General features: G+C 38.1%; 3 protein-coding genes across 3 annotated transcripts in view; 2 read left to right on the top strand and 1 right to left on the bottom strand.

Moving 5' to 3' along the window:
- The window catches only part of LOC106882540 (thioredoxin reductase 2, mitochondrial), a 15,013-nt gene extending 13,294 nt beyond the window's left edge, over nt 1-1,719 (bottom strand). Inside the window, exons 1-2 of the mRNA XM_014933255.2 lie at nt 1,559-1,719; nt 358-429 (exon numbers count right to left, since the gene is read on the bottom strand). Of these exons, the coding sequence (XP_014788741.1) occupies nt 358-429; nt 1,559-1,652 (166 nt within the window). The 5' untranslated portion in view covers nt 1,653-1,719. The remainder of the gene's footprint in view (nt 1-357; nt 430-1,558) is intronic.
- A 411-nt stretch (nt 1,720-2,130) lies between these two features.
- LOC106882537 (DNA repair protein RAD51 homolog 4) lies at nt 2,131-11,458 on the top strand. The gene is made up of 9 exons (XM_014933253.2): nt 2,131-2,310; nt 3,475-3,593; nt 4,498-4,579; nt 5,115-5,246; nt 6,249-6,350; nt 7,547-7,637; nt 8,528-8,598; nt 9,440-9,607; nt 10,641-11,458. Exons 1-9 carry the CDS (start codon nt 2,167-2,169, stop codon nt 10,689-10,691), a joined length of 960 nt encoding a protein of 319 aa, XP_014788739.1. The 5' UTR covers nt 2,131-2,166; the 3' UTR covers nt 10,692-11,458.
- Nucleotides 11,459-11,571: 113 nt separating this feature from the next.
- LOC106876555 (cholecystokinin receptor type A) overlaps nt 11,572-12,674 on the top strand; it is a 297,317-nt gene continuing 296,214 nt past the window's right edge. The window contains exon 1 of the mRNA XM_052971429.1: nt 11,572-11,823. The gene's annotated coding sequence lies outside the window, so the exon portion shown is untranslated. The remainder of the gene's footprint in view (nt 11,824-12,674) is intronic.

A 12,674-nucleotide genomic window follows, 5' to 3' on the forward strand; every position in this document is an offset into this window, starting at 1 on the left:
TATATATATAATAAATCTCTGAGCGAGGTATAAACAGTAGCTGCATGACATTGTGAAATATATTTGCCACCTAAATGTGGCTAACCCTTAAGGGTCGATGCTACTGTAGCTTGTAACCCCAGGAAGACATCCCCTCCAGCTGGCTATTGACACACTATCTGCGCCCTATGAGTATTTGGAAAGGGAAGTCATCATTCCCATCTCCATATATATATATATATAAGTCAGTAAATAGTGGGGTTGTGTTATATATATATATATACATAAAAAATCATTATTTTGACAAGGTAAAGGTTAAAAGTTGTACTTTAAAGTTTCACCAATGTAACCTTCATTGGATTATTAAGAATAACTTACCTGCCTTGGCACATGACAATCCACCAGAACCTCCTCCAACAACAACGAGATCATATACTTGAGACGGTTCCTCTGCAATAGATTAATTTTACATATACATATATATATATATACATATATAAATATATATGTGTGTATATATATACTTTATTGATGGCTTTGACGGACAGAGATATTAGACACAACCTAGTTTCAGTATCACATGTTCAGGAAAACGAGTTTTAAATGCATTAAAGCTTAAGGGAGACCTAACTGGGTCCGGAGGGATTTGTTTGAAGCATATTTTGGAAAGAAATTTCTTTATATATGCCATCAAATATGGTAGATAGGGGTTAACCCCTCTGATTTAGCAATATATTTTCAAGAGTTATGACGAAACAAAGTCGAGAATGAGTGGGTGGGCGAACAATCCAAAATCCCTTAAAAAAATATATCAACATAATCGTTATGTACATTCTCGAAAACGTATTCATGCAAAATTTCATTAAAACATTTGCATTTTACGGGAAGCTATGAGGAAATAATATCAGGCACGAGTCTGTTGTTATGCCAGTTATTACTGTTGGGGCCAATTTTACCCTTAACCCTTTCAGGGTCAAATACTGAGGTCGATAGAAAATTGTTGGCCGTGTGCCTGAATTAGAAACAATAACTGCAAATAACAACAGGATCAATTTTGCTTTTTATCCGTTCACAATCACCAAAATTAAATACCAGTCAACAAGTGGATCGATAAAATCGATTATAACCTTCAACAGAAAAGAAAAAAAGTTCAGTGGCCCGCAAAGGTTAATGATTCGTAAGAATTTCGAACTCAGAATTGTGCATCATAAACTAAATACTGCAAGACATCTTCTCCGTTGCTCTACCGATTCTACCAATCTACTGCACATAATGTTTCCTACATCAGTCATAAATGACAAGAAAATAAAAGTTACAAACGAACGAAAATCGAACGAGAGTTCAAAGAATTCAGGACACCTAAATCTTTAGAATGATATATTTGCGGAAGAAGGTGGAACGGAGTGACATTTGTACTATTTTTAAAGACGTTGGAGAATGTGTAAGAGAACATCGCAATTAAAAATAGAAAGCAAGAGTCTGTGAAACACGAAACTTCCACCGAGATTCCTCGTCGACCTTTATGTAATTAACATAGCAGGAAAGTGTGAAGAAAATAACTTTGGTTATTGATACATACGTGAGCTGAGTTTGCGGAATATCACTGTACATGAATTGCCTTTGATTAAACTCTTGAAATGTTGGTAATTTTTGCGAAGAAGGGGAGAATACATGACAGAGAAGTGAAAATACAGGCGACCAGGTAGATTAATTGGTAAGGTTGGTTAAAAAAACAGAAATTAGAATTTAGAGAAGTGAAACGAAATGATGTGTTCCGTTAGATGAGAATTTATACTTGTGAATGTAACGAAACGAACAAATCTTGCATTTCGATTTATATCAATTTTAACTTCTTCAAAATGAAAACAATGAAATAATTATTCAATTCCTGTTGCTGACAATAAAGATCAGGTTTTCATTTCTGTTTAATTATAGTTATTATTTACATATATAAAGACAGGATGGATAGGGTGAAATTCAGGCTATATTAAAAACTACATTATCCAAAGAGTCTTCCTTTTTTTTTAAGGCAATAAGGTGTAAATTAAAGAATATTTAGCTACTATATCTAGCAGGTTCAGTAACCACATAGAGACCGCAACTTCGTTACAAAACAAAATAAAGCGGTAAAATTAGGAGTTTAGAGTTATCCCCCCTGGCAGCTGAAAGGATCGGTTTCTGCGAAGAATGTCTTTGATTCGGGTTGGAATCTGCGCTGGGATGACGGAGGATGTTGTCCAATCATTGAATACAGCAAATATACGGAACCTTGTGGAGTTTATTGATGCAGAACTGGAAGAATTAGTTCACACGTCAGGTATATCTTACAAGGTAAGATGAAAGTATAAACACACGTTCGCTTACACACACACGAAGGACCTTCCACACCAGCACTTAACTTTCTGGAAATAGTGGTCAAATTACCCTGAAAATACATTATATCACCATAAATACATAAAGGACGCCCGCGATAATGTAGTCCTGCTATACTTAAAAACACGGGATAATCTTATCTTCCGGTTGTTAAACAACAGCAACAACGTGTTTGGCTGCCTTTACTAGGGTCGTCCTTTATAAATTTCTCTCTGCTTCTCTCTTTAACTACTTTAGTCTTTTATGGAACCAATTTCGAATTTATAATCTTAACAGATTTGATCACATGTGCATTTCGTTGTTGTGTGGATCCAGGCCAGATCTAATCGTGTCCCAATCATTTAAAATATTCCGTATTTACTCATTTTGTCTTCTATTCAGACGTGTATCTCGGACTACGTTATTTAACGTCTCCTTTCTTTTTTTTTTAAATAGACGTTAGTATGTGACTTGAAGAACTTGGCTACCATTTCTAATAGGACTAGCGACCACGAGGATGTGTTCTAATTTACAAAATATAATATGTATTGAATGTATCTTGTTTTATAGCTCTACGTTTATATACACTGATGGATGTATACAATACCATACACTCGGATCATCTCGAAGCAAATTTAATTTTCTTTCACATGTGCCACGCCGCAGCACATCAGCAAATAGACTTCACTCTATTTGTATATAAATCCCAGACCAGCGATTCATTTCATTTTGCGATGATCCAAGTACATGGTTAATACTTTGAAATGTATTAACTGAGGAAGGTATTGCATAATGGGTTGTATTTCCTATTATATATTACATCGATCTCACATGTGCATATTAAATGCTTTCAAAATATCATTATTTGGTTTGACTTCATTGTTACAAGCTGATGTATTAATAGGAAGATAGATATAAGAGGAAACAAGAAAAATAAAACAGCATTACTGATTCATATGCTTTTTATATTTCTTTGAATTGGTTACAAGACTGATTGAAGTGCTGAGAGTTTTGTGTATGGCGCTTATCGAATTGCCTTAAAATCCAAGGGCTTGTGACAGTGTGAATTACATTTAGTTACTAATCTCGTTACAAACAGTATTTTTAATTATTGGAATTTCTGTCTTTGTTCTGCAATTATAGGAATTGGTGGCTTTAAGAAGAGTTGTACTTGCTGAATTCTCAGCTTTCCCACTGCAAGCATCAGACATTTATCGAAAACTCATAAAATCAGCAGCCATCTTGTGTACAGGTTGTGTCAGGTAAATTGTGCATTTCCATAAAACTTCTGAGACTCATTTCCTCTTAGAAGGAAGCTGGCAGTAGTTTCCAGATCTACGTGGGTCACTGTCAGACCAGACCAGAGTCCAGCAGTTATTTTAGTTTTGGTGGGTGAGAGGAATTAGCTGATCGGCTTTTATTGAAATAAGGCAGCAAACTGGCGGAATTGTTAACAATGCCAGGCAAAAGGCTCAGCGCCGTTTCGTCTGTCTTTATGTTCTGAGTTCAAATTCTGTCAAGTTTGACTTTGCCTCTCACCCTTTCAGGTATGGATAGCATATGTACCAGTTGTGTACTGGGGTCAAGGTAATCGACTTACCCCCCACTGCCCCGAAATTGCTGGCCTTGTGCTGTAATTTGAAAGCAATGTTTCTTATCTTTGGCAGAATCGTTAGCACGCTGGAGAAAATGCTTAGCAGCAGTTCATCTGTGTCTATGTTTTGAGTTCAAATTCCACTGAGGTTGACTCTGCTCTTCACCCTTTCATTAAAATAAGTACCAGTTGAATACTAGGGTTAATGTAACCGACTCAGCCCCTCCCCTTAAATTGCTGGCTTTGTACCAAAATTTGAAACCAATGTTTCGTCGAAATAAATGGTGGTGGATAGATGTGGGACAAGTTTAGTTGTGGTGAGAGTGACAAGAAGTTGTATAACCCTAGGTTTGTCTGAATCCAGCAGACCTATGATAAAAGACATTCTATCCATGATCATCTCATCTTTTCAGATATAGTTTATCTCAAACATTATCCAATAGTGATCCTTTATCTTTATTAAAACAGATGGCTTGAGGTATAATTGGGTGCTACTTCTAGTAGGTAGAACGACCCGTTAAAGGCTCCCTCATGTATAAACATTCATGATGTGGTTTTGTGTCTGTTTGTAGGTTGGACCAATTACTTGATGGTGGATTATACACAGGAGAAATGACCGAAATTGTTGGTAGCAGTGCTGTTGGCAAGACACAGGTTGGAACTTCTCTCTGGAGTTGTCTTTTAAGACTCAATCACTCACATTCTGTTTTCAGACCTTCCTTCATGGTGCCTGGCTCTGCATTGGTTGCAACAATAAGGGTTCCAGTTGATCCGATCAACGGAATAGCCTGCTCGTGAAATTAACGTGCAAGTGGCTGAGCACTCCACAGGCACGTGCACCCTTAACGTAGTTCTCGGGGATATTCAGTGTGGCACAGAAGGGGGACAAGACTGGTCCCTTTGAATTACTGGTACTTCTCACTTTTAACTGCTGAGTGAACTGAAGTTACAAGAAATAGTGTCTTGCTCAAGGACACAATATGCTGCCGAGAATTGAACTTACAATCTTATGATCATGAGCCAAATACTCTGACCACTACCTCATACACTCACACACACACACACGCATGCGCGCACACGCACACACACAGCATGTACACATTGACACATGTAAATATGTAAAGTAAAAAAACGAATGATGATATAAGAGATTTTTTCTTCTTTCTATTTTTGTGTTTTGTTTCGATAGGTCTGTCTGAGTGTCGCAGCCAATGTTGCCAAGGAAACAAAACAGAATATTCTCTATATTGATACATCAGCTTCCTTCAGTGCTGAGAGGATCAGCGAAATGGTTGCTGTTGAAGATGAAGAAACAGAAGAGGTATATGTTTCTAGATTAGCACCAGCATCACTACAACTAGCAGCACAACAAAAATATTTGGACTTTAGGACCTCGTAGAGCAGTGTTTCTCAACCAGTCCTTATGATCTTTGAGGGTCCATGTAAAATTTATTGGCAATAAATTGGTCATACTTCTACGAGACACAAAATTTTTAATACAATTCCTGATAATATTGAATTATAAATGTGTAATAGGAATTTTTGTGATATACATGAATGGCTGTGGAGGTCCAGCAGAGTAAAAGAGGAATGAAAGGGGTCCACAAGTAAAAAAAAAAGGTTGAGAACCTCTGCCCTGGTGCGTCAAACAAATGAAGGTCTGTGATAAGAAGTCAATTTTGGGGTTTCATATATATATTGCTCTGCTTTTATGTCTGTGAATCCCAAACCGATATTTACTGGCCCCCTCATTCTCCATCTCTAAACATCTGTCACACTGTTCTCACTTACCTACCCACTCACCCACCTTTTCAGTCCCTCTGTCCATATTCCTCTTTCCCATATTCACATTGCACCTATTTGTGTGTGTGTGTGTGTGTGTGTGATGAGAAAATCAGCTGTGAATGTTCCTTGTGTTATGTTGTCTCCCTTTTCTTTCTGTTATGTTTTCGTCTGGTTTCCATTTGCTTTTTCTCTTCTCCGTCTAACTTTTGAAATTATCTATCTCTCTCTCTCTCTCTCTCTCTCTCTATATATATATATATATATATCTATATATCTATATATATATATAGAGAGAGAGAGAGAGACAGATAGATAGATAGTGGTTGGCATTAAAAAGGGCATCCTACTGTAAAAACCATACTAAAACAAATGCTGGGGCTTCACACATTTCTCTTACCGGTTGGATTGAGATCATCCTCTTCATGCTAGCATGGAATATGACCCCTAAGTGATTTATATATATGTATGTGTGTGTGCGTGTGTACGTACATAGTCTGTTAATGCTTCAGTGCTTTTTTTTCTTTTTCCTGTCTTTTAGAATCTGAAAGCTGTTCTCGGTCATATTCATTGTGCCAAAGTATTTAATGTGTTTGAATTATTTGAAGTCCTGGAAACCACAAGACAAGAGTTAATTAAACAGGTAACGGATTTTTAGCTGGTCAAGAATTAATCTTGTTTTTTTGACCAATGCCTGTTGTTACAGTCAGCTCTCCCTCTGCACCTCTCTACCCCCTCAAGTGTCCCTTTATCCATCTGTCTGGTGGAGCCTCACTTTGAAGATTCCAACACTCAGCAGTTGGTGATTAACCCCAGGTAAGCCTTGTTGAAACAGATTTATGGGCTAAGGCATTCCAGCCATGACCATTCCAGTTTTTTTAACCCAAACATTTTGGATTACTTTATGCAACGTATGCTTTTCTTTTTTCAAAACAGTGATTTGAGGGAGACTTGTCTGCTATTTTTAGCAAGTTAAATTTCGACATACAGGCAACTAAATTTTAGAATGTTGAAGCGATTCTCATTTAAATTCACTGTGCTGAAGTATTTAATGTGTTTGAGGGATTTTAAGTCTTGGAAACCACAAAACGAATATTTATTTTATTGACAGGCATGGCTCTGTGGTAACAAGCTTGCTTCCCAACCACACATGGTTCTAGGTTCAGTCCCACTATGTGGCACCTTGGGCAAGTGTCTTCTGCTATAGCCTCGGGCCGACCAAAGCCGTGTGAGTGGATTTGGTAGACGGAGACTAAAAGAAGGCCGTCGTGTGTATGTATGTAAATATATATATGTTTGTGTGTCTTTATAGATGAGGTTATGAGAAGAGATACTTGCTCAAGGTACCATGAAAGGAGATACTTGCTCAAAGTGGCAAGGAACCATGGTGTGAACTTTTGAATCATGTAGCCCTGCATCCACCCATTTGTTGTTGATGTTTATCCCAGGTTAGCCATAATCTCTTAAACCTATGATTAAAGATGCTCCAGCTATGACCATCCCATTTTATTGTCAGACATAGTATATCTAGGACTACATTATCTAGTGTGTCTTTTGGTGGTGGTGTTTTGGCTTAGCCAATGGTCAATCCTGATCTTGCAGATTTATGATCAATGTAACCCTGACCTTTGACCTTTGCATATTTTATTTCAGATTCAGTGTATCTAGCTCTACATTATGTAAAGTGTCCTTCTTTTCTTATCACTTTAAACGGACATTTGGCTGCTTTTTCCAGCAGGCCCAGCAACCACATACAGGCTCCCTTGGTGGTGTGTTGAGTTTTTAGTATTTAAAAAGAAAATTATGTCCCTTCTTATTTATTTATCCATTTCTTTTCAGAATTCCAGTTTCTTCAGTGGTCTTCGGTTAATTATCTGTGACAGTGTCTCAGCAGTTCTCTCCCCTCTCGTTGGAGGACATCAGACTCAAGGTAGGTAGACGAGCAGAGGTTGTTTTTTTGGCTATTATAGCTTCAGCTCAAATCTCTCTGTAGATGTTTTACTTTGGTCAGCACTCTGAGTATTCTTCATAACCATGTTAGTTAACCCTGCACCTAGTCTCCACACTCCTCTGCTACTCCCTGGACTGTTCTTTAGATAGTCAATGCCTACAATGGTCTACTGTTAATTAGTATATTACTGGAATTAGCTACAAACACTTCAACAGTACCTTGGGGGCTCATTTCATCATCATCATCATCAGTTAATCTCTGTTTTCAATCCTAGCATGGATTGGGATGTGTGAAAGGGGCTGGCAAACCAGAGAAGTACATAAGGCCCGACTTGTCTGCTTTGGTAAGGTTTCTAAGGCTGGATGCCCTTCCTAATGCCAACCACTTTAAAGACTGTACTGTGTGCTTTTTACATAGCATCGGCACTGGGTTCATTTACTAATTAATTATGCTCTTAGTTAATATACTACAGCTGTGGCCACTACATTCCTATACAGGAGTTCACCACTCTAATCAGCCATTGTACAACCATTATACTTTCAGACTCACATCATACCACCCAACCACTACATAGTCACAACACAGCTTCTCATATTCTACATTCCTACACAGGTACCGCGCTCCTATCAATCAGATGTCTCCTCACAACCCCTGCACCACTGCAAACAATGACCACCACTCCTACATATTACACCACACCACTGCAATCAGCCACAACGCTCCCCCAGTCACCTGCCACTCTCCCTCTGCATTCCACTACGCCATCACCTTCACACTATTGTTACACAACTTCCACTACATCACTAGCAACTGACCTCCTCCCCCCAACACTACATCTAACACCTTCTGTGGTTACCATTTGATTTCAGGTTACAGTCTGTTGGTCCAGGTGGCCCAGAAACTGAAGGCTCTCGCTCTTGAATACTCCCTGGCTGTGTTGGTAGGTGCCCTTTGTTCAGTGATCTATTTCTAGCAAATTGTTATGACCAGTTCAAGTAACAGTGTTATGACTTCCTTGTGTTCAGGTCAAAAGACAGGATGATGGCCTCAGAATCATTAGTTTTGTTTTTATGTTTTGGTCAAGAAGTAAAGCAGTGTCTGTGACCCTGTACTGGACTCTATGATTGGACTCTATGATTGTTGGGAGGGAAGGAGGAAGATCTTCTCAAACTGTAAACCTAGCCTGAATGCATGCAACAAACTAGAATCTGCTGAAGTAACCCAAGGTGGTTGGTGGTGGTGGTGGGGTTGATGGATGAAGTCCACTACTCAGCTAGGCTGTGGCTGTGGTGGGATTTGAACTTAGAAAACAAATAGCTGGAACAAACACAGCCAGGCATTCAGTCTGCTGGATTTAGCCAATCCTCTCCTCTGTGTTGGTCCTTTTTTTAACGGACCTCAAAAGGTTGAAAGCTCAAGTTAACCTTGCAATATGGCATTGAAATTTTTGTTGCTTGTGACCTGGTCCCATACAATGTTGTCAGTGTTCAGGTCACAACTTGGAGTGACAAAATTTTTGACTCCAAGAAATCAATGTTTTAAATGAAGCAAAACAGTCTTTGTGGTTTCTGAATGGCTTCCATGCATTTTCCACTCTGCAATTGTTATCTATTTCTTGATTTCACTTTATACTTGTCTCTCTATTTTTCTCTCTCTCTGTCATTATGTCTCTCTCTCTCTCTGTATTTGTGTATCTGTCTTTCTTTTTGTCTGTCTGTCTCTCTCAATCTGTCTGCTTTGTCTCTCTCTCTCCTCACACATTCTGTTTAATCCTCCACCAGGTGACCAACAATATAATTGGATCTGACCAGAGCCGACCAGTGGCCAGTCTAGGCAGGACATGGCAGTCTGTGCCCCACAATCGACTTCATCTCAACAGACAAACTGCAGCTCCATCCAATCTTGGTCAACTGGTTGGTTCCATCACTATTTTGAAGAGTTGTCGTCAGGTAAATCTCCCAGATTGTCTCGTCGCTCCTGACCCTTCTCCCCACCCACACATCATTGATAGTGTTGTTTAGTCCCAGGTCAACTCTGATACAACCCTTCCCCCCCAGCTGTAGACAACCCCCATCTTTGTAGGAGTATATCTAAGACTACTTTACATCTAAGACTATTTTACTCATTTTCTTTTTGAGCGATAGGATTGTTTTGGGGGAAGCTTTAGCTGTTGTTTCTAGCAGGTTCTGTGACCATAAAACGGCTCCTTTGCAAAGAAACTGTATAGTTTAGTTCCCGGATATAAACTTCCATAGGTTCTCATCTATGTTGAGTCACTGTTCATATTGATAAGGGTTTTGTATGTTCCTTTTTTCCTGGTCCCAATTAACACTGCTGACCCTTGTGGAATCCGCACTCTGCTCATCCTTATGGGCTCCAACAGGAGCGTATTTTCTGCTGGTGCTCCAGCATGGCTTTGGTTGTGTTGTTTAAAATGAAACAGGAAACTGAATAACTCTAGATAAGTGGGTTTTGGCATATTTAATAGGTTTTAAAGAACTAACTAGAAATACATATAAGTAGAGAGATATATGTATAGATATACATAACTGCGTGTGTGTGTAAGGTTACACTTACACAGGTACATTCGTGTTAGCAATAAAACCTCAGATTTGAAGGTAAGTTCCTTCTACTATACAGTGGCCCCTCTTGATGCTGTAGCTCAACTAATAATATTAGAAGTTCATTATTTTGTGCTTTTTACTCTCTACACTATAGTGGTTCCTCTTGATAGCACAGCTCAACCAATAATGTTAAAGGCCCATTCTTGCATACTATGAAAAGCACCTGGTACACTGTGTAAAGTGATTGGCATTAGGAAAGACATCCAGCTGTAGAAAGCATGTCAGAACAGACTGCTAAAGCCAGTGGGGCCACCAGGTTGTGCTATGAAAGCTGATGACACCTTAGTCCTAACACTGTTATGTTTAGTGAAAAAGATATCATTAACAATAAATGTATCTATTTTATTTGTATTTTCAGCCAACTGGAATGTCTACAGAGTTTGAGATTTCTTCATCTGGTCTTCAATGAAATGAAAGGAAAAGTCAAAGCAATGCTTACTGGAATCAAATTTTGGATCTTTGAATTCAATGGAGTTGTTAATTTATACTTAACAGCTTGTGGTTTTGTATGACACTGTGTCCTTATGACAGGAAAACTCTCTGGAATACTACAGATGAGATGAGAGTGGTGCAAAGAATTTATTCTTCACCCTTACTGGGGTTTATGTACCAGTCATGTACTGGGGTAATGAATCTCAAATAATGAAGCTCAGGGAACACAACCTATTTATCTGACCTGGCACACAAATAGATAATTTGGCTTGTTAAACCGGTTTAGACTTTATCCACATTTGATAATATTTCATATTTCACATAGAAATATAAATTGTAGCATTTTTCAAAACAAGTGCCTTTAGAAGGGATAGTGTTTCTTCATGTAAAATATTTGTAAATGAATTTTGTGTTTGGAATATAAAAGTGTATTGTAATATGAAATATGAACAGTGAATTATGGAACACTGTGAAGTTTAAACCATTGTGATATGTGAGGTACTGTGAAATGTGAAAGAAAGTGTAATATGAAACATTTTTTACATATTTCATTATTTGACAATGTTATATATGAAGAGACACTGTGAAATATGAAACACTGAAATACAAGGTACTGTGGAATATGAAATATTATGGAAATATGAAAGACTCTGAAACGTGTATTATTGTAAAAGCAGTGCCAAAGTTGACACACTGTAAAATATACAATGGTGTATATTCATAAAATATGCAATCTGTACATAACTGAGACCCATTTGTTATTCTCAAACCCAAATCTTTCAGATTGAAAACCTGGAAGGATGAATGATTTTTTTTTTCTCTTCATTAAGAGTATGGGTTTACATCAAGAGTATATGGACTGTGGCCATACTGGGGTACCACCTTCTAGAGTATAGCCAATTATGTTGACCACATTACATAAAATATAATGGCCTTGATAAAATGAAAGGCAAAATGGACTCGGATGTGAATTTAGAATATAAAGAGGAGAGTAGCCAAATATCACAAGGTATTTACTTTGACCATTTACCAAAGCAGTCTGACCATCTACCAAAGCAGTTTGACCATCTATCAAGGTGGTTTTCAAGTTGCACTCTACTATTATCAAGGTAAGTTTGTCTTCAATAAAGGTACAGGTATGGTTGCATATCTAGATGATTTGGGGGTTCACTTCTACTTCATGGTACCTCAGACATGTGTCTTCCACTAAAACCTAGCTCTAACTGTTGTCTTGTGGGTGAATATGGCAGATGGTAATCGCATGGAAGCCTGGTTTATATTTATGTGTGCCAGAGTGTGTACACGTTTGTGTTTGCCTTTCATCGTTAATGACCTGTGTTGTTTTGGTTACCCTTATAACTTAGCAGTGTGACATAATCCAACCAATAGATTAAATACCAGGCTTACAATAAATTCCGGGGTTGATTTGATCAAATATACCCTTCTAGGCGATGCCCCAGTTTGGTTGCAGTCCTGACTGAAGTAAAAGAACATGCCAATTCATTTGACAAAAACTGTTCAAGGCAGTGCCCCAGCATGGCCGCAGTCTAATGACTGAAACAAGTACAATAAGATATTTGCCATAAACGTATCACTGTCATCTTTATTTCATAATCTTTACTGAAATTCTATTTGACTTTCTTCATAGAAAGGAAGAGAGAGACTACTCTTACCTGTTGTGCCAGAGTTGATTGCTGTTCTTCAGCCGCTCCAACACATCGCAGTTGTCCAAACATTGAAACCCTTCTTGTAAAACATGCACTGATTCACAGAGACAGACCTCATGTGACATCGAGAGACACACTGCCTTGTTTATACTCTTGGCTACTCCAGGACTCAGATCAGCAACAGCTGAAAGATCAGATGTACTGGTAAATCTGTGAAAATTCAAGTAATACTCAATGCAAGACAATGCAATTCAAAAGCTGAAATATATATATATATATATATATATATATTT

This window comes from Octopus bimaculoides, chromosome 11, assembly GCF_001194135.2.
Source record: "Octopus bimaculoides isolate UCB-OBI-ISO-001 chromosome 11, ASM119413v2, whole genome shotgun sequence".
NCBI classification, from domain to species: domain Eukaryota; kingdom Metazoa; phylum Mollusca; class Cephalopoda; order Octopoda; family Octopodidae; genus Octopus; species Octopus bimaculoides.

What these genes read in the sequence shown, in the direction of transcription:
- LOC106882537 (XM_014933253.2), top strand. Translation starts at nt 2,167, where the DNA reads ATGTCTTTGATTCGGGTTGGAATCTGCGCTGGGATGACGGAGGATGTT. An exon ending in GACAAGAGTTAATTAAACAG is followed by an intron (nt 6,351 to 7,546) that starts GTAACGGATTTT and finishes ATTTCTTTTCAG; the next exon opens with AATTCCAGTTTCTTCAGTGG. An exon ending in TTTTGAAGAGTTGTCGTCAG is followed by an intron (nt 9,608 to 10,640) that starts GTAAATCTCCCA and finishes TTGTATTTTCAG; the next exon opens with CCAACTGGAATGTCTACAGA.